The sequence below is a fragment of the Podarcis cretensis genome, assembly GCF_951804945.1.
Source record: "Podarcis cretensis genome assembly, chromosome: 1".
Taxonomy (NCBI): domain Eukaryota; kingdom Metazoa; phylum Chordata; class Lepidosauria; order Squamata; family Lacertidae; genus Podarcis; species Podarcis cretensis.
The window spans coordinates 133999039-134021208 of record NC_137170.1 but is presented as its reverse complement, the minus strand read 5'-3'; the positions used below and the strand labels follow the sequence as shown (position 1 = coordinate 134021208).

Here is a 22170-nt window from a genome sequence, read left to right as displayed (position 1 = left end):
AGCCTCACCTCACAGAGTGTTTGTTGTGGGGGAGGAAGGGAAAGGAGATGGTTAGCCGCTTTGAGACTCCTTTGGGTAGTGATAAAGCGGGATATCAAATCCAAACTCTTCTCTTCTTATCTATAACCAGTATATCAGTGATGATGATTTATTGCCATTAATGCAGTTAATGGCAGATGAGCTGATACCTTTTATGTCCTTAACCGGAATAAAGCCTACATGGATGTAAAGATACAGGGCAAAGGAGCTCGTACATTTTGTTAGAAGCTCATGAATGAGAGCTGATATAAGTGGTTAAGGGGTTATCTGTGAGCTAAGAAGACCCCAGTTTAAATCTGACTTAATCTATGAATTCCATAAATGACCTTAAATGGGCCATGATTCTGTCAGGCTCAGAACACCACCTGTAAATTAGAGATTTAAAATACTAGTCTAGCTTACATTGCCGTTGTAAAGATTTCTGAGACCATGTGTGTGAACTGATTTTGAATGTTCCAAAAGCATTACATAAAATGCTGAATAATCATTGAATGCTGTTGAGCGCCTGTATCGCAGACGTGACTTGTCTGCTGGCGGAGTTGTGAGATAGGAACAAGCAAACCGGTTCAAGGGAAGAGCCAGAGAGCAGAGGTCTCCGTGAAGCTTTTTGTAAGTGCCTCATTCTTCAGATAATCAAACTGCAGAAGAGCAAGTGGCCTAAACTTGGGGTGTCAGTCTCCCCAGTTGCCAGTTTTGTAATCTCCAATGCCTTGCAAACTGCTTAGCGCCAAATATTGATAGCGGACTTTCAAGAAGCAATCAGTAGCTTATCAAACTTTCCTTGGGAGGGATGGGGAGTTGCCATTAAGGGGGTGGAGGCTTGCAAGAGTCATACTGCACACATTTATTTAGCTGCTACTCTGACAGATTTCTTTGTCCTGATGTACATTTACATTATTTCCTTCCCTTTCTGCACCCCAAACCTTTCATCATGTAATTCAATTACAGTTGTGGCTCGGGTGCGTTAAATTGGATTCTGCTTTTAATCTGGCTGGATCCTTATTATCAGCCCAGAAAGTCTCTCTCTCACTCTCTCCTTCCCCCTCCACAATTTCCTTTCTTCTTAAGTGAGAAAACAGGCCATGCCATTTCAGTCAAAATGGTGAAATGATAAGGTTGGAAGAAGATCAGGACCCTTTGGCATAGCTGTCAACTTTTCCCTATTCTTGCGAGGAATCCTATTCGGAATAAGGGAATTTCCCTTAAAAACAGGGAAACATTGACAGCTATGCCCTTTAGGTGCTTTTAATGATGCCCTAGCCAGATCCTTATTCAGGAAGTGTGACATTCTTGATTTGTCTAACATCCATGGGACCCAAATCAGTGTACATGTGGTTCCCAGGAAGTCTCACATCCAGGCACTGATCAGCCCTAGATCTGCTTAAGGTAAAGAGACCCCTGACCATTAGGTCCAGTCGCGGATGACTCTGGGGTTGTGGCGCTCATCTCGCTTTATTGGCCGAGGGAGCCAGCGTACAGCTTCCGGGTCATGTGGCCAGCATGACTAAGCCGCTTCTAGCGAACCAGAGCAGCGCACGGAAACGCCGTTTACCTCCCCATCGGAGCGGTACCTGTTTATCTACTTGCACTTTGACGTGCTTTTGAACTGCTAGGTTGACAAGAGCAGGGACCGAGCAACGGGAGCTCACCCCATCACGGGGATCAGACCTGCTTACCTTGAGCAAAATGCCTCATGTTCCTTGAAACCATATCCCTGGAAGAAAATCAGTTTGAATGGATTCTATTAGAAAAGAAGTGTATCTAGGCACTGCGGTCATCTGCAAGGGATTCTCACGTGGCAGGGTTAACGTTGCCAGCCTTTATGTCATGTTTGCAGACACCTGTATAACTCAGAGTTGGTCTGCCAACAGGCCTGGTACCTGATGCTAGCGCTCCACAATGCACGTAAATTTAGGTTGCAGTCCTAAACCCGCTTACCTTGAAGAAAGCCCCATTGAACTCAGTGCGACCAGCTTCTGAGTAGGCTTGTCCTGCTAATAAATGATAAACCGTGTTTACTTAGGAGTAAGTCACATTGAGTTGAATTGGGCTTACTCCCAGGTAATAGTAACGCTGCTTTCCATGCATTTGCACCTGGTGAACCTTGCTGAACAAACGTTGTATTAGCTGTACGCCACACATTGGTTCCGTTTTAACACCAAGAAAACTAGCTTTTCCTTGTACGAGTGGAATTGTGTGAATGCGATATGCAAGGTGGCTTTAAAAGCTGCTGAATGGACAGGTGTTTTGCCCCAGGTGGTGGTTGTTGCAGTGTAATTATAGGACAATCGAAGACAAATCCACTCCATAATAGCCTTTAATGCTCCTGTGCTCCATGAACAGAATAGTGTAGCACAAAAGGGAAGGTGTGAAGCAGGAGGAACATAATTCTGGTAAAGTTGTCAAACAACTAGTAATGCCATTTATTCTTTTCATGATTTGGAAAGCACCGTGGGTGCAAATAAGAATGGCTCAGCAGGTCTGATCTTTAACCAAAGAAACGGTGGTTAGTCACACATAGGATTTAATAAAAATAAATAAATGAAACAAAACAATTTATCTTATCATGAGCTGAGCACAACAGCTGGTCCAGCTACACAGTCCCACTAAATGCTGGCTATTGCTTCTTTATTTTCCTACATAGGCCTACAATACGATGTGGGCACAGCTGCTGCCTCTGCAGCAGAGGTAGCCAACGTTATGACTTCCAGATGATGTTGGACTCTTAACTCCCATCAGCCCTGACCAGCCTAGCCAATGGTTAGGGATGCTGGGAACTGTAGTTCAGCAGCTTCTGCAGGGCGCTGCATTGGCTACCTCTGCTCTACAGGCTCCAGGTGTCTTGCCTCTGGCCTAGCAGCAGCAAATTGCGGAGTGGAAACGAGCAGCAGGCAGCACAGTCAAGGAAGCGAGCCCGGGTGCTACTGAACCCTGCTTTCTTTTCATCCAAGGCCTCTGCTAAGGGTGCGGCTCCCTCCAGCCAGATAGGAGGAAAGCGCTGCCACGAGGTGGGCCAGTCCTTAATTGGCATTTGGTGTCGCTTTAATCCTTTTAAGACCGCAAACTAAATATTGTGAGAAGGCAACAAGCCCAGAAAGGCAATCTTGCGGAATCAGGTCTTTGCTCTAATGCACAATTGTGAGAGGCCTGGCAGTTTGCGTAATATTTTAAGCTACGGTTGGTTTAGCCCATAGGAGTGAGCTAGGTGCCATACATTCCTTATCTCGTTTTATTCTTGCGACACTTCTTTTGTGCAGTAAGTGAGGGTGCTATATAGTCACTTGCTCCAACCAGTGTTGTGGTTCAGGTGGAAAACTGAAGGTGAACTTCCCATATCCAGGCCCAACATTTTATCTGTCTGTCTGTCTGTCTATCTATCTATCTATCTAACTATCTATCTATCATCATTGTTAATTGAATTTGCATGCTGCCCTTCATCTACAGAACCCTAGGCAGTTTACAAAGTAAAATCACAACATGAACATCACAGAATACATAGTAAAAATAAGACCAACAACAAACTAATAATCCCCCCTCCCACAACACAATTAAAAGGGCATAGGATGTCGATCAAGAGGGAACGTTTTTGCCTGGCACCTAGAAGAGGTATAATGAAGGCACCAGCCGTACATCCCTGGGGAGAGCACCCTACAAGTGGAGAGCAACAGGTGTTGTCACCCTCCAGACCTCCCGTAGAGGAGGCACACAAAGAAGAGCCTCAAAGGATGATCTCAGGGTCCAGGTAGGTTCATATGAAGAGAGGCGGTCCTTGAGGTATTGCGGTCCTGAGCCATCTAAGGCTTTATAAGTCAAAACCAGCACAGAATTGGGCCTGGAGACTAATGGGTCGCCAGTGCAGTCAGGCCAGCATCAGTGTAATATGCCCAGGCCATCTCGCCCTAGGGAGCAACCATGCCGCCCATTTCTGCACTAGCAGAAGTTTCTGAACTGTCTTCAAAGGCAGCTCTACGTATAGCGCATTGTATGACGTGTTGCAGAAGGATACTGTGGTTATCCAAAACTGCTGAGAGGTCAAGGAGAACAGGGACAACATACCCTCTGTTTCTCTCCTGATACAGGTCATACAAAGTGACCCAAGCAGTTTCTGTGCCAAAACCAGGCCTAAACCCCAATTGAAATGGATCTAGAAAATTACACCACCATGCTGTAAAAGTGGTGGATGAAGAAATAGCTTGAAACATTGGTGGTGTTTTTAAAACTAAACCTTTGCGCCTTAACGTTTTCACTCTTGACACTGCCCACAGGTGGAGGAGAGTCCTCTACGGTCTTTGGCCGTGCATTGCGCACTGTCCAGTCCTTCTGTTTCCTCTTTTGCTAAATTCTATAAACACCACACTATTCTGTCACCTACAACCGCTATTTCCAGTTCCAGTCTGGAAAAAGTGTGGTCTGCTACCATAATCCCTGCTTCTCCTATTTCCTAGACTTAGCAAAATGCCAGTGCTTGTGGCTGCTTAACTTGGTGCATTACTTAGGAAGCAAATCACACATGTTTTCAAATCTGAAAGTCCCAGAGTGTCAAAATAAGTTTACAAGCCAACCAGTATTTCCAGGAGAGCCCTTACTTAATAAAAGCTAGCTTAACGGAAATAATTCAGATTGTGAATGGACGGTTGAAATTACAGCCTCTGTGTTGACTTACAAAGAATCTTATCGTCCATATGATGATAATGATTAACATGCTGATTTACAAGGGTGGGGTCACAAGATATTTGCAGACTCTGCACTGTCTTCCCAGTGGCAACAGCACCTTAGTATGTAGGCTTTGTCGCCTCTTTAGCTTCAATTATTAACCCTAACCTGCAACCTCACAAAACACAATGCTCCCTCGTTAAAATTAAAGAGGGTAAATGGAGGCTTAACCTCTCTTTGTTGAACTCCACTTGCCTTTTCCTGGAGATGCCCAGCTCAAGGTTAGCTGCCTTGAAGTATCGGTGAGCTAGCAAATCAGGCTCAGTAAAATGATCAAACATTGTGAAACTTTATATTTTACCTACTAATATTCTTCTACTCTTCTTTTTCTTCTTTTTTGCTTGTGCATTTCTCATTAAATGGCAGGCCTTGAACAGACCTTTTGGGGGCATTTTCTTTTTAAGGTTCCATAATTTTAAACATCATCATAACCATTTTATTTGTATGCCGCCTTTCCATAGTTAAACCGATGCTCAAGGCGGCTTACAACATGACAAGATTTACATAATTACCAATGTAACAAAAGTCATAAGCAATAAATGAAACACATCAAAAAGTACACAACCAAATAGAAAACTATTTCCACATAAATCATAAAATCTAAAACTAAGAATACAGCTTTAATATCAATTACAATTTAAAATGACAAAGATAAAAAAAGCAATTTAAAAAACAAAAATGGAGCCCTCTCTGCCCAGATGGAAGGAGGCAGGCAAGGCCCTTCAGGTGATATCTTGAGGGACAGCCAGCCTAGCACTCAAAACATTAGTTCAGTGGACAGGGTGATGTGGATTAAGCTCTCAGCTCTGCCATGACATTCCTTGGGTAGTTTTGAGCTACCGCCATATCTCTTGACTTTGCCTCCCCCTAACTCAGAGAAGAGTTGTCAAATGCAGGCCAGTTCAAACACGATGGAATCAATGTGTAAAGTTCACAGAAAGTGCTTCTCTGTGGTGTTGACTCCACCTAAGATATGAAAGCTGCTCTCCACATGGATTGTCCCATGAGAGAGAGAAAGAGGGAAGGAGACGCCTTCCCTCCACAGAGAGTACTGCTCTTCAGAACTGCACACATTCCTGGTGGCCTGCTGGTGCTGGCCTGGAGACTTTCCCATGCTGCTGAGTTCCTTTCACACAACATGGTCCCATGTGGAGCTGCCACAACATGGAGACACTTCCCTGCTATAAAACTTTAGTTGGCCGTGTTTAACAATGGTAAGCATTTAGCATACTCTGAACATATTGTTGAGGCCGGTCATGATGAACAAAGCCAGTGGCTTAGTAAGTTAGTTTGGGGTGCATTTCTGCCCAGTTATTTGGGGGAGTGGGTGGGAAGCCTCATTGGCATAGAACAGTAACAATGGACAGTGTTGCCACCACATTCAGAAAATATAGGCACAATATTTGCTTGCTGAGTCAATGTTTCCCTACCCCTCCCCTGCGAAGTTCTCACCATGTATTGATTTAGCTCTCTAGTTGTACTTTGACTATGTTAGGCGTATGCCTAATACATTGTGAAGATACGGAGATAACATTCTTTGTATAGTACAGCTTTCAATGAGACTTCCTTAAGGCCTTTTCTATAGAAGCTATTTGTACTCATTTCCCCGGTGCCTTATTTTTGTAAACAGCAACTTTGGCTGTTAAGCGTTCCCTCTTCTCTGCAGGCATTAAATAAATGGAACAGCAAACCACAGCACACCATGGTGACTGGTAGGCAAGGAAATCCCATACTGTACTGAAAAGGGTACAGAATTGTGCAAAACACCTTTGTTAAACATTATTAACGCATTCTTACAATGTAAAACATACATTACATTGCAAGATAATATAAAACATACATTCAAGACTGTATTGCAGGTTATTATATATATTCATAATAATAAAACTATTTAGCAGTGCAATCCTAAGGATGCTTGCGCACAAGGAAGCCCCGCTACAGCGTACAATCATTAACTCAAAGCTCTGCTAATGCGGTTGTATTTCAGGTTTTTTGTTTTATATATTTCTATCACTCCCTGCTATGCAAAACTTCCAGGAAGTAATAAACCGCATGCTTGCCATTCCCCAAACACACATAGGTAAAATGATCAACCGTACAACTCTCATCATCAACAGACTTGCTTTAAAAACAAACCAAAAAAACCTCAAAGCCCTCTGTTGCTAGATATAGTCTGACTACCTAGTCTGCCTTACAAATTGAAGAAGGTCACATCCGTCTTTCAGACTCTCAAAACAAAAAATCACAAAGTCAAAAAGCCTCCAAATCAGGCTTCCCCAACCTGCAGCCCTCCAGATGTTTTGGCCCACAACTCCCATGATCCCTAGCTAACAGGAGGGTTGATGGGAATTGTAGTCCAAAACATCTGGAGGGCCGAAGGTTGGGGGTGCCTGCTCCGAATCCTGTCTTCCTGAATTCTAGAAAACACCTGTTAAACACATAAATGCAGCTGAACCACATCAGCATGACTGCTTTGAATGTTCAGAGCATGTTCCAGCTTTGCAGTGCGTTATCCTGTCCACATCTGCAACTATGTAAGTCATGGCACAGTCTTTCTCGACTCAGTGGTTTGCAACTGGATGGCACTGCATTTCTTTTTAGGTACCAGCAGGTAGCCTCTGACTAGAGACAATTGGCTGCAAGGGAGTGCTGTCTGCAAAAAATTCTGCTCTGGCCAGAATTTTCATAAATTGCTTGTCAGCCGGCCTCTGCCTCCCAGCCAGTAGCATGCAACCTTACCCACCAAGTACCTCAAGATGCCTCACGGGAAGTGATTCATAAATGAATAGATAAATAATATCTCTTCTTGTTGTTGTTGTTTAGTCATTTAGTCGTGTCCGACTCTTCGTGACCCCATGGACCAGAGTACGCCAGGCACTCCTGTCTTCCACTGCCTTCCACAGTTTGGTCAAACTCATGCTGGTAGCTTCGAGAACAGTATCCAACCATCTTGTCCCCTGTTGTCCCCTTCTCCTTGTGCCCTCCATCTTTCCCAGCATCAGGGTCTTTTCCAGGGAGTCTTCTCTTCTCATGAGGTGGCCAAAGTATTGGAGTCTCAGCTTCAGGATCTGTCCTTCCAGTGAGCACTCAGGGCTGATTTCCTTAAGAATGGATACGTTTGATCTTCTTGCAGTCCATGGGACTCTCAAGAGTCTCCTCCAGCACCATAATTCAAAAGCATCAATTCTTCGGTGATCAGCCTTCTTGATGGTCCAGCTCTCACTTCCATACATCTATACTGGGAAAACCATAGCTTTAACTATACAGACCTTTGTTGGCAAGGTGATGTCACTGCTTTTTAAGATGCTGTCTTAATATCTCTTACCCCTCCCCCTTTTCTACCCCTATCATGGACACATACTTGTCTTTGCTGACAAACATCCTTTCCAAACTAATCCAGATCCTACAAAACCTCCAGTACTTGTTTCTTAGTAAAGCATGGAGATCGTGCACTTCTGTGTATATCAATTTGCGTGTTATTATTTTAAGAACTTATTATTGCAGCCTATTGGCTATACGGTAAGGCTGAGACTGAATTATTTAATGCTGGATATATTACTGATCCTGGTGCATCATTCGTGTTTCCTCCGATCCGGCCTGCATTTCTTTGTTTACATTAATCTGCAAGTGTATATGCTCTATCACTAACGTATCTGCTGCTCCTTGCGTTTCCTCATATTTGTTGGACATCATTTCCCCTTAACCAGTTTAGACTTTTGACTCTTATAACCAAAATTAATTAAGGAAGAGATTTTTTAAAAGTTGCTTATAGTACTGACTTTGACCGTCTGTTATAATAGAGCAGTATCGGAGCCCTGGCCTTGAACCACACCTTCCAGTAGTGACCTTTGTGAATTGTTTAAGGTCCAGAGTGAGGCCGTCATTCTATAGCAGGACACAATAAAAGCATCATCTTTCCGTGCAGTACAAACAGATGTCGAGTCTGCATGGTTAGCAATAACATTTCAGCTTCCTGCTGCCACAGATGTTCTTACAAGAACGAGGGCTTTTCAGCATTTCCATCCCGTGGCAGCGACCCAAGCCATCCCATGAACTTCCTTTCCTGCCTTCATTTTTCCATTTAGTGTATGTGCTGCAGTTTAGGCCTTCAGAAATGCATTTAGAATAAGAAATACATTTAGCATAAGTGAGGTGAGCATTCTTACGGAATCTGCATTTACTTGTTTTGCTTTAAGATTTGAGTCTTGCGGCACCTTAAAGACGAACAGCTTTATTACAGTGTTAAGTTTTTGTGGACTACAGTAACACAATATTACACTGAGTAGCAGAATACACACACACACAAGGTTCGGGAGGAGATTGAAGATAGTGAGGGCAGAGGTAAATGGAACACAATAAATACAGACACGGTGATAATTACGTAATTACCAGTAATCATCACTAAAACAGTTGTTTTGGCATTGGTAATTGGATACTCAACATTTGAGTAAACAGAAAGCAAAAAGACTGCTAGTACCGAGTCACGTGGTGGAGGGAACCAGCACATTTAAGCGAACATTCAAATGTGGATTTTCACATACTAGGACCATTGCATGCCTCTTAAATTATATATATATATATGTGTGTGTGTGTGTGTGTGTGAGAGAGAGAGAGAGAGAGAGAGAGAGATAGTATCTTCTCACACCATAGTTCTGTGTGAAATCAGGCCCTCACCCTTCTCTTCCATTGTTATCAGTTGAGTAAAACAATAGAAGAAAAACACTAGTAAAATAAAAACAGACAAGCATTGTAAGTAAATGAATTAAACAATCTAACTTTACCCATCTCCAAACAGGTGTAAAATTACCTTTTAATGTTCTGTTACCTTGTTGCCATAGGTGGGTTTTATTTGGCATTCTTCAGCCTGAATTGCATGATTCACCCCATCCTGCAGCAAGCCCTTCACTGTTTAATCAACTCTGAATTGTGTTTTAGTTTGGTAATGAGACACACAAATAATGTCCAGTCATTTCTGTTGCTGATTCTTGGTGATGGGGTCTCTTGTCTGTTGCTTTACAGGTTATTGAAGGGAAGCTGGCCCCTTTCCTTGGGAAGGTAATCAAATTTGCCACTTCCCATGTGTACAACTGCAGCCTTTGTAGCCAAAAGGGATTCATTTGCGAGATCTGTAACAACGGTGAGATCCTGTACCCCTTTGAGGACATTTCTACAAGCAGGTAAAGGACGGTGATTTCATGTGTTGCTTTGCATGTGTGTACATTTACTATGGTACAGTAATGACGAGAGGGCTGATGCAAACATGAGCAAGAGTTCAGCTTACCTCCTTTCTATGTGGAAACCTTTTATGAAGGCCAAACGAGACACAACATTAAATGCATCTTCATACCAATGGAGGAATTTCCTCTCAGTGCAAATAGCAGCTTCAAAGGAGTGGTTTTCATATGGACTACAGTAAGTTGAACTGCAGTGTTAAACTCCCTCTCACCATCACCACCAGTAATCACCCACCGCAGCTGCTACTTGCATTTGTAGCCAGTACAAGTGGAAAGTGTGCACATTCATGGGGTATGTACCATCATGCTTTGGTCTGCTTCACCACATGTACATGCACCAGGGAACTGGAGTTCAGCACCGCTCCTGCGGTGTGTAAATGCAAAGGACTAGACACGTGTAGTTACGGCAAGCACAACAGTGTACATAACACACAAAGGGGCCTTAAGGGGACTTGTGAACAATGGTCACAATCTGACCATTAAAATTCCTTAAGACATTTATTTCTAAGCAGTTCAGATTGTAAATGCAAGTCTGATATTTTAGAGGCCCTAGGCAAGGTAAAGTTAATGGGACCTGCCTATCCCGAGCCAACAAGTTTCAAGAATATTTAGCTTTTCTGGGGGTCAGTATCCAGATTGTCTCTTCCCTTCTCATGGCCCCTTGTATGTATGGGAAGCCTGATGATAGGAGAAAAGGAGACACTTGTCTTTCATCAGCCTATAAGTAGTTGTGCATTGGCAACTGAGCGCATCACCTTGCTGCATATTTGACTCGGGGATTGTTAGATAAAGGAACTGACCAGGCTGCATGTTGGGGCTGATTCATACATGCATGCTTATCCCTTAATCTGACTGCATATCATGCCTGTGTCATTCAGGCACAGATAAAGCATCTATGTCACCCCAGTTGAGTTTTTCAATGGAGTGTCCAGGAGTGAGTCATAAATAGCGTAAGTTTTGTATATTCATGATGTTGATCCTCCCTTGGGCATTGTTGGCAGTTTGTGAGATGGCCAGGATTATTTTGTTAGCATAATTTGTTAAGAGTTGTTTTTCTTCCCAGCTGGGAGAAGAGTTCCGTGCCAGTGCAGCCCAAGGCCACCTTTCACTGAGATTTTTGACTGGCACCTCTTTTACTGCTAATATTTGCCCCATCTTTCCCTGGTTTTGTTTCAGTACCTTGTTTTTAGTATGAGGTCCAAGCCCTGAACGTATATTAAATGAGGTGTGCAGCACAACTGTGCAAACACTGATTAAGAAAGGAATGAGAACACTTGCAAAACAGTAATTTCTGGGACGGAAAGTTGCGAATGAAAAAGCATTAAGGAGAACTAAGATCATGGCTATATAAGGCAAAGATATCTGCAAGGGGCTCGTGAGGATAATGAAAGGGGCAAAATACTTGCTGTAAGAAGGTTTCCCAGTGCAATGCATGTAGTTTCTCTGCAGAATGATTTGATTACTGAGTGTTTGCTGGGCATTAAAATCACAGGTTAAGTGCCTTAGAATTCTGAAATCTTAAATGCCCTGAGAGAATTTGCAGTACATCTCAGGTCAGTGATATCTGGGTGTAATGACTTCTGTTGGTGCTTATTACACTGGCAGCCAGTAATATATATGTGTACATGTTCAATACAAAAACAGATTTAATTGCACTGATATAACCACATCATTTTCAAAATAATATTTAGTATTGCTGTACCAGTGAAGTCGTGGTTCAGTAACAAAAGTGAATTAGGTTGATCAGTTAATTTTTATTTTGGCAATGAGTTTGAACATTATCTGTCTGCATATTGGATAATGTTCTTTTGTTGGGGCACTGTGTTGATAGAAAGCAGGTTGCCCATTAACAGATGTAATAGCCTATTTCTTTTTAAAATAGGATTCATTTGTAAGATTGCCACATAGGCAATGCTTTGAATTTAGGTTTGTTAAAAGAAATCAAGTGGGCTGCCTTTTAATTCCAAGACAGGTCTTGGTAGCTCCAGTCATTGCAGATTCTATGTTTTAAAGTATAACCCTCTTTGTCCATTATATTTTTTTTGGGGGGGGGGGTGTTTCAGCTTGGTATGAGTCAGGGGCTCATGTGCTCCTGCCTCCGCCCCAAAGAAAAACATCACAAATATTTCAATATATTGAGATTTCTGTTGGTAGGGTTGGATTCCCTTATTTAGGTAATCGTTGCCTTAAATGTTTGCCCCTTTTAACTGGGGTTCAGGTGTTCTGTTCTAGTTCTTATATTACTCTGTGCCTTAGGATGTGCATATCCCTCTGTACCCTGAGCCCCTGCTAGGATGACAGAGTTATGAACAATTTGGACCCTGGCGCCTGATTCCGCATTTCCAGTTTTCAGTAGGCAAAGAATACCATACAGTGATATTCCCCTTGCTGGTAGTTCTCCTGAAAGGTTTATACCTTTGTATCAGCAAACACAAGCCCTGGCGTTGATTTTCAGAGGAGTGGCCTTGTTAGTCCATTGCAGCAAAAAACAATGCATAGCCTTTGAATTGGAGTTGGTGCCCAAAATGAATTGAGAAGGTTGAGTCCCTTCAACCAAACATTATTCCTGGATGGGAAAACGGTAGGTTTTGTTTTAGCTAAGGAGTTTTAATTAGAGTTTTTCAAAAAAAATTTCAGTAAGAAGGACAGGGTAATTTAATCTGGCATGTTCAGCAAGTTTCACTAACACCCCCTCCCACAACCGTCTAAGAGGGATATGTAACATTTACAGTTTTGTAGATCCATGAATTAGTTTTCTAAAGCTTTGCCCTTAAATGAAGATGAAAATAAATATTAACACATGTGCGTTGTGATGAACTTACTGTTGTCCTAATGTCTTTGTTTCTGCTCCTTCACTTGCACGTGTTCAGCTTCACTAAATCTAAACAAAATGAATGCCTCTTGTGTTTTAAATGAGTGCAAAGCTAGACTTTTAATAAATCTTGAGCCTCTGTTAGGGTGGTATAAAAAAACCCCAACAATAAATTGCCTTAATAAGAAGCTGTTTGTACTGTGTGAAAGAGTTCCCCTGCATTCACAGCATTCTTGAATGACTAGGAATTGAAGTGTGTTTGCACCTTGCTTTGCATATATTTTCCCTTTGCCTTTTTGCCTTGACCTTTCCACTTGACAAAGAAGAAAGCAAAGCGATGAGTCTCAGGTGCCCTTGCCAAGACCTGCCAGAGGGTCAGCGCTGGATGACGACCATCCTGATATAATGGCATCCTCACAGGGGCTGATGGAGAGAACAAGTTCTGGTAGAGAAGTAGTTTTTCTGTGGGTCCATTTCCAGATGTGATTTCTCAAGGCCTGTCTCTTACAGAGACAGATAAATCTCAGGGCAGAAGGACACACACACACACACACTTTTAAAGAGCTGGAATTTCCATTTGCATGGAGGCTGTTTGCTCAGCATTCATTTTTTGTCAATCCTTGAGCAAACAGAGCAAATACCTGGATAATGCACTCATCTGGCTTTGAATGCACATATATTACATACCCTTTTCTTGCTAATCGGTGTGACACATTCCTTTGTTGGCTAAATGGTTCCAAAACAAACACAATCATTTCAGTTAATTAGCAGGGTTTTGTGGGCTGTGCCTGGCAAGCTCCTTACATCCTGTCCGACAATACACAACTTCCAAGTCTGCTGTCTTAGCACTGTTGTAGAATCCTCAAATAATTCTCTCTCTCTCTTTTCCCCCCTTGCTTGGTTTTACATTGCTTAGTTAAAGTATTCCCCTTCCTTGGATTTCCTGGGTGTTGGAATGAAAACTAAAAACAGAAGAATAGTAAAGTGCAAGTGGAAATGTTGTAATAGTTGGGTCTTCTGATTTTTTCCTGTCAGCTCCAGCAATTAGTTTTTAAGTAGACATGGAAATGTACTTAAGCCTGCTGGAAACAGTGTTCTCAGGAAAGCTTTACTTTTCAAGGGGCAGAGTGTCAGGTGGTAGTTACTCACTGGGGTGGTGGAATAGCACTGCACATACTTGAAGATACTGTATTGTGAATTTTTCGCAGCTTTCGGATACAAGCTCTTGTCACTGAGATCTCCTTCACCTTTTACTGCAAGGACTCAAAAAATGAGTTCTTCCTTGCAAAGTAAAATGCTGGTAAATGTTTAGTATGGTGAAATTCCAGGTTCTGCTACCTGTCAGCGCTGTGAAACATTTTGTTGTTGGTTACAGATAGGTAGCCGTGTTGGTCTGCCATAGTCAAAACAAAATAAAAAAAAATTCCTTCCAGTAGCACCTTAAAGACCAACTAAGTTAGTTCTTGGTATGAGCTTTCATGTGCATGCACACTTCTTCAGATACATAGAAGGGTCTGGTGACTTCTGTTTCAGTGTATCTGAAGAAGTGTGCATGCACACGAAAGCTCATACCAAGAACTAACTTAGTTGGTCTTTAAGGTGCTACTGGAAGGAAAATTTTTTTATTTTGTTTTGATTTTGTTGTTGGGTCATTGTTGATCTGGTTTCTCAGATCAACTTCATTGATAGGGGTCTCAAACTGGTATTCCACACAGACAACCAAGACCCAGTTCCTTTCTTCCCCTACCACCAATGCAGCCCATCTGCTGAAGGAATCGCTTGCTTTACCCAGAGGTGTCCTCTGTTGTTGTTGTTGTTTAGTCATGTCCGACTCTTCGTGACCCCATGGACCAGAGCACGCCAGCGCACTCCTGTCTTCCACTGCCTCCCGCAGTTTGGTCAGACTCATGCTGGTAGCTTTGAGAACACTATCCAATCATCTTGTCCTCTGTCGTGCCCTTCTCCTTGTGCCCTCAAGCTTTCCCAACATCAGGGTCTTTTCCAGGGAGTCTTCTCTTCTCATGAGGTGGCCAAAGTATTGGAGTCTCAGCTTCACGATCTGTCCTTCCAGTGAGCACTCAGGGCTGATTTCCTTAAGAATGGATAGGTTTGATCTTCTTGCAGTCCATGGGACTCTCCAGCACCATAATTCAAAAGCATCCATTCTTCGGCGATCAGCCTTCTTTATGGTCCAGCTCTCACTTCCATACATCACTACTGGGAAAATCATAGCTTTTATTATATGGAAAGCATTAAAAAGACCCACTGGCTGGTGCATCACCCAGTCAGGTGGAATCAGTGCGGTTCCACTTGGCCTTGTAAAGCCTTCGGCCCACCCTAAACAACCTGACTCCCATTGAGAAGAACCTGCCAGGCTGAATTCTACTCTTCACCTTCCTTCACAGAACCCTCTGCCTCTGGAACTTGACCATTTGCTTTTCTAGATGACACTGGCTACCTCTGTCCCATCTGCCTGCTAGCAGCCATTCTGAGAACTGACTTTTGCCCACTGTAGATCATGCCACTTGCTTTTCACCCCCACCGGCTGAGAACTTTCTCGCTCCTGACCCTGGCTATCACTTGTCGGATCTTAGCGAACCTTGACACATGGACCTAAGGACAACTGTGAGCATGCAGGGTCGCTGTGCATAGCTGCCTACCACTTTTGAGCCTATATACACATGTACTGTCTATGTGCCCATAAACTCTGCACAAGCGTTAAGCCCCACATGCTATTGCATGCAATGGGTCATAGGAAAACTAATTTTTCAGTATTACTTTTTTTAAAAAACAGCAACACAAGAACAACCCTTCTGTACAATCATGACTCCAGCCTATGCAGAAAATGAAATAACTTGCTCAAGCATCTCACTGACTACCATACTAATGAATCATCTTTAAAAAAGAAAAAAAAAAAACGAAATGTGTTTTTGTGTTATATGTTTCAGGGCATGCAAACAAGTATAATCTTCTGCACTTCAGAGCTGAAAATATCTTGTGGCTTCTAGGAATGAATGCTAGAAGGGAGGAAGTTGGTTAAGGATGGGGCTGGCTGGGACACAAGTTTAAGGAGAAATATGTGCCTCCGCTTATCATTTTCCAGCACCTCCACCCACCATTTTACCCTCCCCAAATCTCCCATGTTAAGAATGGATGCCCTACAGGAGCATACGCCTGATCATTTAAAATGCAAAAACCTTCACGGAGATTCAGAGGTGTTTCAGGCACTGGCGCTATGTGCATAATCTAGGCAGTGAGCCATACGATTGCACTCCTACAGCAGCTGTGCCCATAGGAAGCCGAACATGAAAAGTGGACTTTCCCCCTCTGGGACTGCTGCAGGCAAAATGGAAGACATGAATGAGTCCACAGTTGCTTGTTTTTAAGGTCTCATCTTTTTGTCATCTTCAAAGCAACAAATGTCTTCTCCACAATGTCATTGTATTTGTGCTCAAAAGGATCTGAGAAAAGGAGAATAAAGGCTTAGTAATAATGAGACTGTTTTGTAAATAAGTGCCATAAAAGGAACACCCTCTTTCCCAACACAGGTGCTTCTCATTGCCCTCAGATGTTAGAGAAGTGGATGACGCAGCATCGAGCTGTGGCCTTGGCCAGATAAGAAGCAGGTGTTTGATCGCTTGATTGAAATGCTGAACGGTCTTGCAGCCACAGCCAGGAGATACACCTTTGTAATTTTCCATGGAAGTTAGAGTAGGTTGCAGCTGGGAAAGATTTCAGCTTTTAAGTTTTGCAGGTTCATCTCAGCTTCGTGATTCCTTCTCTCCTTAAGCCGTATAGTGAATTGTGCAACACAAAATCAACAGAGTGCTTAAGTGCCATATTTTGTTTTCACTTGTCAGTCCCTTGGGGAGACTGCAGTTGACTTCACGCATTCCGTTTGTGTATCAGGTCCTCTACCACATGTGCAGGTGGTCCTAATTGGGCTGGCAGGGCTAGCCAGGACTCACTCTGGTCCACCCCAGTACCGGCAGCTCCTCCTCATTCATCTCACCATCACCCACAACTTCCACTCCATTCTCTTCCTTTTGGGCCCAATCTGGCAGTGGGGAGGAAGATAGTAGCTGCAGTCTCTTCTGCCTTACCCAATAAGATGGCATGAGTGGCTGCAGGGGGGGGGGCGGGCTTCTCTACCATTGGGAGCAGGTAAGTAATGTAAATGGCAGCACCACCAACAGCAACATCAACAACATTTCCTGCTGCCACTGGGTCTGAAGAAGGAGCAAGCAGAAGTGGCAAGGAAGAAGGAGCTGTCCATGTTTGCAAGAAAAGCAGAAAGTAGATCCATTTCCGTTGTCCAGCAGCAATTTGCATGTGTCAGGAGAATCTGGTTTATGGTGGGCCCTTGCTGGGGCATGGACCTGGGCAGATACCCAGCGATGCCAACTGTAATGGTTCTAGGGGTTGCTCGTGTGTAAGTCGTCGCCACACCTGGCTGAGTTACCTGGGTGAACCCTATTCTGTCTGGACAGCCACTCACCCGTGGCTGTCTCAGTCGCTGGCAGAATCCGTCAGTGGGCGTTTCTTGAACTTCTTCCAGCAAAGAAGCTCTTTGACGCCTAGTCTCCGCCTACTCTCCCTGCGCGGAAGCCTTCTGCGCAGGGAGGGTGTGGGCAGCGGAGGACCCGTGCTCTCCCCGCTGGTCTCCGGCGAGGAGTCATGGAGCAACCTCGCCGATTCCCCCATCTGCCCCCCTTCTCCACTGGTGCTACGCTGATTTCCCTCCCCAAAAGATGGGCTGCTTCTCTCCCTCCTGGGACGCTCTCCGTAATCCCTCTGGAGCCCTCCCTCTCCCTCTGGCTCCGATGGCAGTTCCCTGACACCAACTCATGGTGCTCAGCCTGACATCAGCGATGTTTTAAAGTTTACGTGTCACTGTGTCAAATATTCACCTGCAAATGCATATAAGAGCCTTGATTGACTGCAGCTAACTGATGAGTGTACATTTGGTAGCAAACCACTTTTGGAATGTGTGAAATAATCCTAATAGGAAAGAGAAATCGGACAGTGGGTATTCAGGAACACACATTAAAATCCTGTAGAAATGGGGAAATGTGTGGAACTTTTCATCAGAAACTGTTCAGAGGTGTTCCTGGCTTTTCTACACAACCACAACACTGAAACCCACCTCCTTCTCCTGAAAATAAAGTTATGGTAATTAGGTGCTTGTGGGAGTTGCTGCTGTCTGTTGCACCAGTTTCACTGCAAGGCGGATTCATGGACCCTCTGGCCAATTAGTTGATTTGGATTTCTTCTGTTCATTGTCTCAGCAATTAAGATGTCTGAGCAATTGAAGTGTTACTTCCCAGTCAGAATAGCTCCTGGCAAACAGAGCACAGCACATCCAATGGATTTTCACAATGCACTTGACTCAAATTTTCAACCTAATTTATCACCGTTGCCATATATTACTGGAATAGAATTGGGCAAACCAGCAAAAAAAAAAAAGGGGGGGGGGTTGAATTGGCCTTGTGGAACTTCCAGCCCACAAAAGTCACCTTTGGGGATAGACCAGAACACTACCTGCTTTTTATTAGGAACCTCACGTTTCCCTCCATCTTCCTGATCTTAGGAAACTTCTGGGTCACACGAGAACCTGAAAACTGCATGGGAAAGTTGCTGTTTGTGGGAAGGAAGCAGTCGCGTTCTCTCCAATCTCTCTATCACTGTTCTCTCTACCATCAGCTCACCCTTAACACTTTGTCCCACAACCTGTACCTGAAAATCTGTACTAGGTAACAAGTGTTTAGCCTCTAAGAAAGATTTTCAAAAAGCTTAATCCAAATTATTGTGTAACATAGAAGATGGTGATAACTTAGTATAGACCCTGTTAGTAAAAATACTAATGAAAAGCCTGGCCAAATAGAAAAGTATTGGTCTTGTATGTTTGTTTGCTGTTATTTACTGCTGGTTGTGCAGCCAAAATTTTATGCTGATGTTACTGGAGGTTACTTTTGGCAATTTTAATGAATTGCGCATGCTTTGTGTAAATGTGTTTTTATTATAATGCATTTTTACTTTGGTCTATGATCTTAAATAGGATTTAAGTCATGGAGAGACCTTTTTGTGTAACAAGCAAGTAACAAGTTCTGCTAATGATGATAATTGATCTGGGACCCAAAGCTCAGCAGCAGAGGCATCGGGCAGGTAGCCCTTGGAAGAGCTACTTGGGACCCCACCAGAGAGAGGCGCCTCTCTCCTCAGTAGCCATCCTTCTAACTTGTGTTGCCAGAGTTATCCAGAGAAAGACTTCTAATGACCACAGACTTAAAGAGGGCAAGTTATACATAAGAGTGGACTGATTTTAGATGAAAGTTTGAACCTAAAATATGCGAGGAAAATAATTAAGGATAAACCAACAGGATATGAATTTGCTGAACCAATTTTTAAGTGGAATACAAAAAAGGGAGGCATGAGGAAGTCAGGAAAGTAAGTTAACTAAAGACGAGGAACTAAAAAAGAGGGATTTTTGTTTTTTTGTTTTTTTTGTTTTTTCTTCTTTTTTCTATGTTAAATGTTTGTATTTTTGTATTTTTGTGTTTTTCTATTTTCTTTTGTGTCTTTTTCTTTATTGATGGTTGTATAATTTTTCTACTGTGAAAATCTAATAAAATATCATTAAAAAAATAAAAACAATAAAGAGGGCAAGTGAATGAGGAGCTGCTTTAAAATTAGAGGATTCAATTTGGTAATGGAATTCAGCCATGTACTGAGCTGAACTGTGGTGTTGAAAGACAGACCCATCTACAACACAGAGCAAAGGTTTGATCTGAATTTTAGCAGGGCATGGGTCACAGCGACCAGGTTGTCTTTGTCCAGGAGGGATTCTCTGTTTGCAGTTTTCTGTTTCTGCATGCAGCAGTTATCATAGGAAATATGAGTTTACCTACAAAAGCTTATGTGGCAATGATTCAGTTACCGTAATTTTCACTCTATAGGACGCACTTTTTCCCCTCCAAAAATTAAGAGGAAGTGTGTGTGCGTCCTATGGAGCGAATGCAGGCTCCTTGGCTTCAGCGATAGCAACGCAAAGCCTCCGAAGCGCTCCGGAGGCTTCCTGTTGCTTTCACTGAAGCCTGGAGAACGAGAGGGGTCAGTGCACACCGACGCCTCTTGCTCTCCAGGCTTCAGGGATAGCCGCCTGAAGCCTTTGGAGTGCAGCATAAGTTCCCGCTGCGTTCCGGAGGCTTCGGGTTCCTTTCGCTGAAGCCAGGAGACCAAGACTCTCCTGGCTTCAGCAGAGAGGGAGAGCTGCACAGCGCCCCTTCAGCGAAGCGGGAGGAGAAATGGAAGGGGTTCCGTTTCTCCTGTTGCTTCACTGAAGGGGTGCTGAGCAGAGAGGGGGAGAATTTTTTTTTTCTTTCTTGTTCTCCCCCTCTAAAACAAGGTGCGTCCTATGGTTGGGTGCGTCCTATAGAGCGAAAAATACGGTAGTCCCTAATGAAGGCCACAATTGTATGCATGTTGGGAACCAAATCCCATTTAGCAGTAGGAGTTGTTTCTGAGCAAATAATCTATGAATGGGATTAGGGTGCTATACACTAATGCAGCTACTGTTCCGGAAAGACTGGGTATATTAAGGGTTAATTTGGTAGTGAGAAAACAACAATTGGACCTGTAGTGTGGGATAACTGGTTAAAATGAAGAAGCTGATTTATGGAAGGCTTTGGGAGCTAGAAGCGTAAGTGCTGGTGGGATTTTAAGCAAAGCCCATGAAGAGTGTCATTAATGCCTGCTTTTCCCTGTCCTCCTGCTTGTAATCACCTGTTCCCTTTTATCAAGGAACAAGTTGATTATTGATCATACAGAAGTTTTGGGTGGTGGGTGGGGTTTTTTGTGTGTTTTGCAACTTTTTCAAATGGTTTGAATGATGTATTTGCTCTTAATTTTGAAATCATCAGTCTTCCCTTGCCCCTCCCCGCCCCCTGATTTAATGCATCTGGGTAGCAACGGCAGGTGTGTTTCACTCTTCCATAATCCTGCAGGCGTCCATTTCGACAGAAATTCCTGATAAGCATTTACATTCTCCAGTTGACTGAGAAGAGTGATCAAAAGAGGGAAAAGGGAGAGGCCATGAATGAATGCAAAATGACACTCTCATCAATCATTGGTCTCCAGCGTTTCCCAAGGAATTGTAAATCACTAACGAAAGGGGAATTAGCTTGATAAAGTCAGCATTAGTGTCAGATGTGGATGATTTAAAATTTCTAAAGGCACAACTGTTTTCTTTGGCTGTCATCTTGGCTCCCACTTGGGTTGCCTGCATGTGCTCCAATCCAGTAAAGAATGGATAACATGCTTAAGTAATTAAGCTTGTAAAATCTTCCAGAGATTTTGAGATTAAAGCAAATACTAACAGCTGCAACCCTGCATCCGGTCAGGCTGCTTAAATCCCAGTGACTTCATTAACTGCACATAGCATTGTGCCCTAACTGCCTCGCTAAACCACTGCCATAGTATAACTCAATGTTCTGACACTATAAGACAGCTTCTCACTGGGGACTCAACAATGTCTGAGAATCCTCTGAGTGTTTCTCGGTGTGGCTGGCTTTCAGAGGTCAGAATACAGCCAGCACAGGAACAGTCTTAGCACAGAACTTCTTTCCTCTGCATAGTGGGGTGGGGAAGAGAAGCTAGGAACCTACATATTAATATACAAATACCTGATTTTGTTCTCACAGATGTGACAGCTGTGGTGCCGTCTTCCATTCAGAGTGCAAGGTGAAGTCGGTGCCATGCCCCAGGTGTGTGCGAAGGGAGCTTCAGATGAAGCAGAAGTCTTTCTGGAGAAGACTCAACATGGATGAAAGCCTGGAAGAGGCCTGCAACATGTTTGAACTGTCCTATCAGAACACTTGACTCAAAGGAGGAAGCTGGCAACCTGCAGAGATCCCTTTCCTACTGTAGAATGAATGCTTACAAGGCAACGTTCCACTGCCAGGCAGAATCCTTTCCTGCAGAAAGATTGGCTAATATTCACCTTTTTGGTTATTGAATAGCAAGGGTCAATGTTGCTAAGAAGATTGAAGGCAGAATGCATTCATGAAGTCTAGGTCAACCAGGTGGTCTAAAGCCAAATGTAGTTTACTTGAAATATTTCCTATTCTCTTTGCATTTATTGTTAGAAATAGAAATATTGTGTGCATTATTTATTATTATGTTTCCAAGTGAACTATTTTGCAGAAATAGCAAAGATGGCACTGGAACTTAAGGGCCCCAAAGTACTTTGCACAGGGGGCCTATGAGATGTATTTGTGGGGTCTTTTCCAGCTTAGAAGGATGTTTTAGTAAACCGTTCTTAAGACTACATTCCTCTCCCACCTCTCAGAAAGTAAACTCAATTATAGATCCACA

General features: G+C 43.2%; 1 protein-coding gene across 3 annotated transcripts in view; it reads left to right on the top strand.

Moving 5' to 3' along the window:
• The window catches only part of PLEKHM3 (pleckstrin homology domain containing M3), a 77701-nt gene extending 55531 nt beyond the window's left edge, over positions 1-22170 (top strand). For 2 of the 3 annotated variants that reach the window (XM_079978168.1, XM_079978169.1), the window contains exons 8-9: positions 9772-9929; positions 21498-22170. In XM_079978168.1, the coding sequence (XP_079834294.1) occupies positions 9772-9929; positions 21498-21675 (336 nt within the window). In that variant the 3' untranslated portion in view covers positions 21676-22170. The remainder of the gene's footprint in view (positions 1-9771; positions 9930-21497) is intronic. The other variant, XR_013839387.1, reaches the window with a different exon arrangement.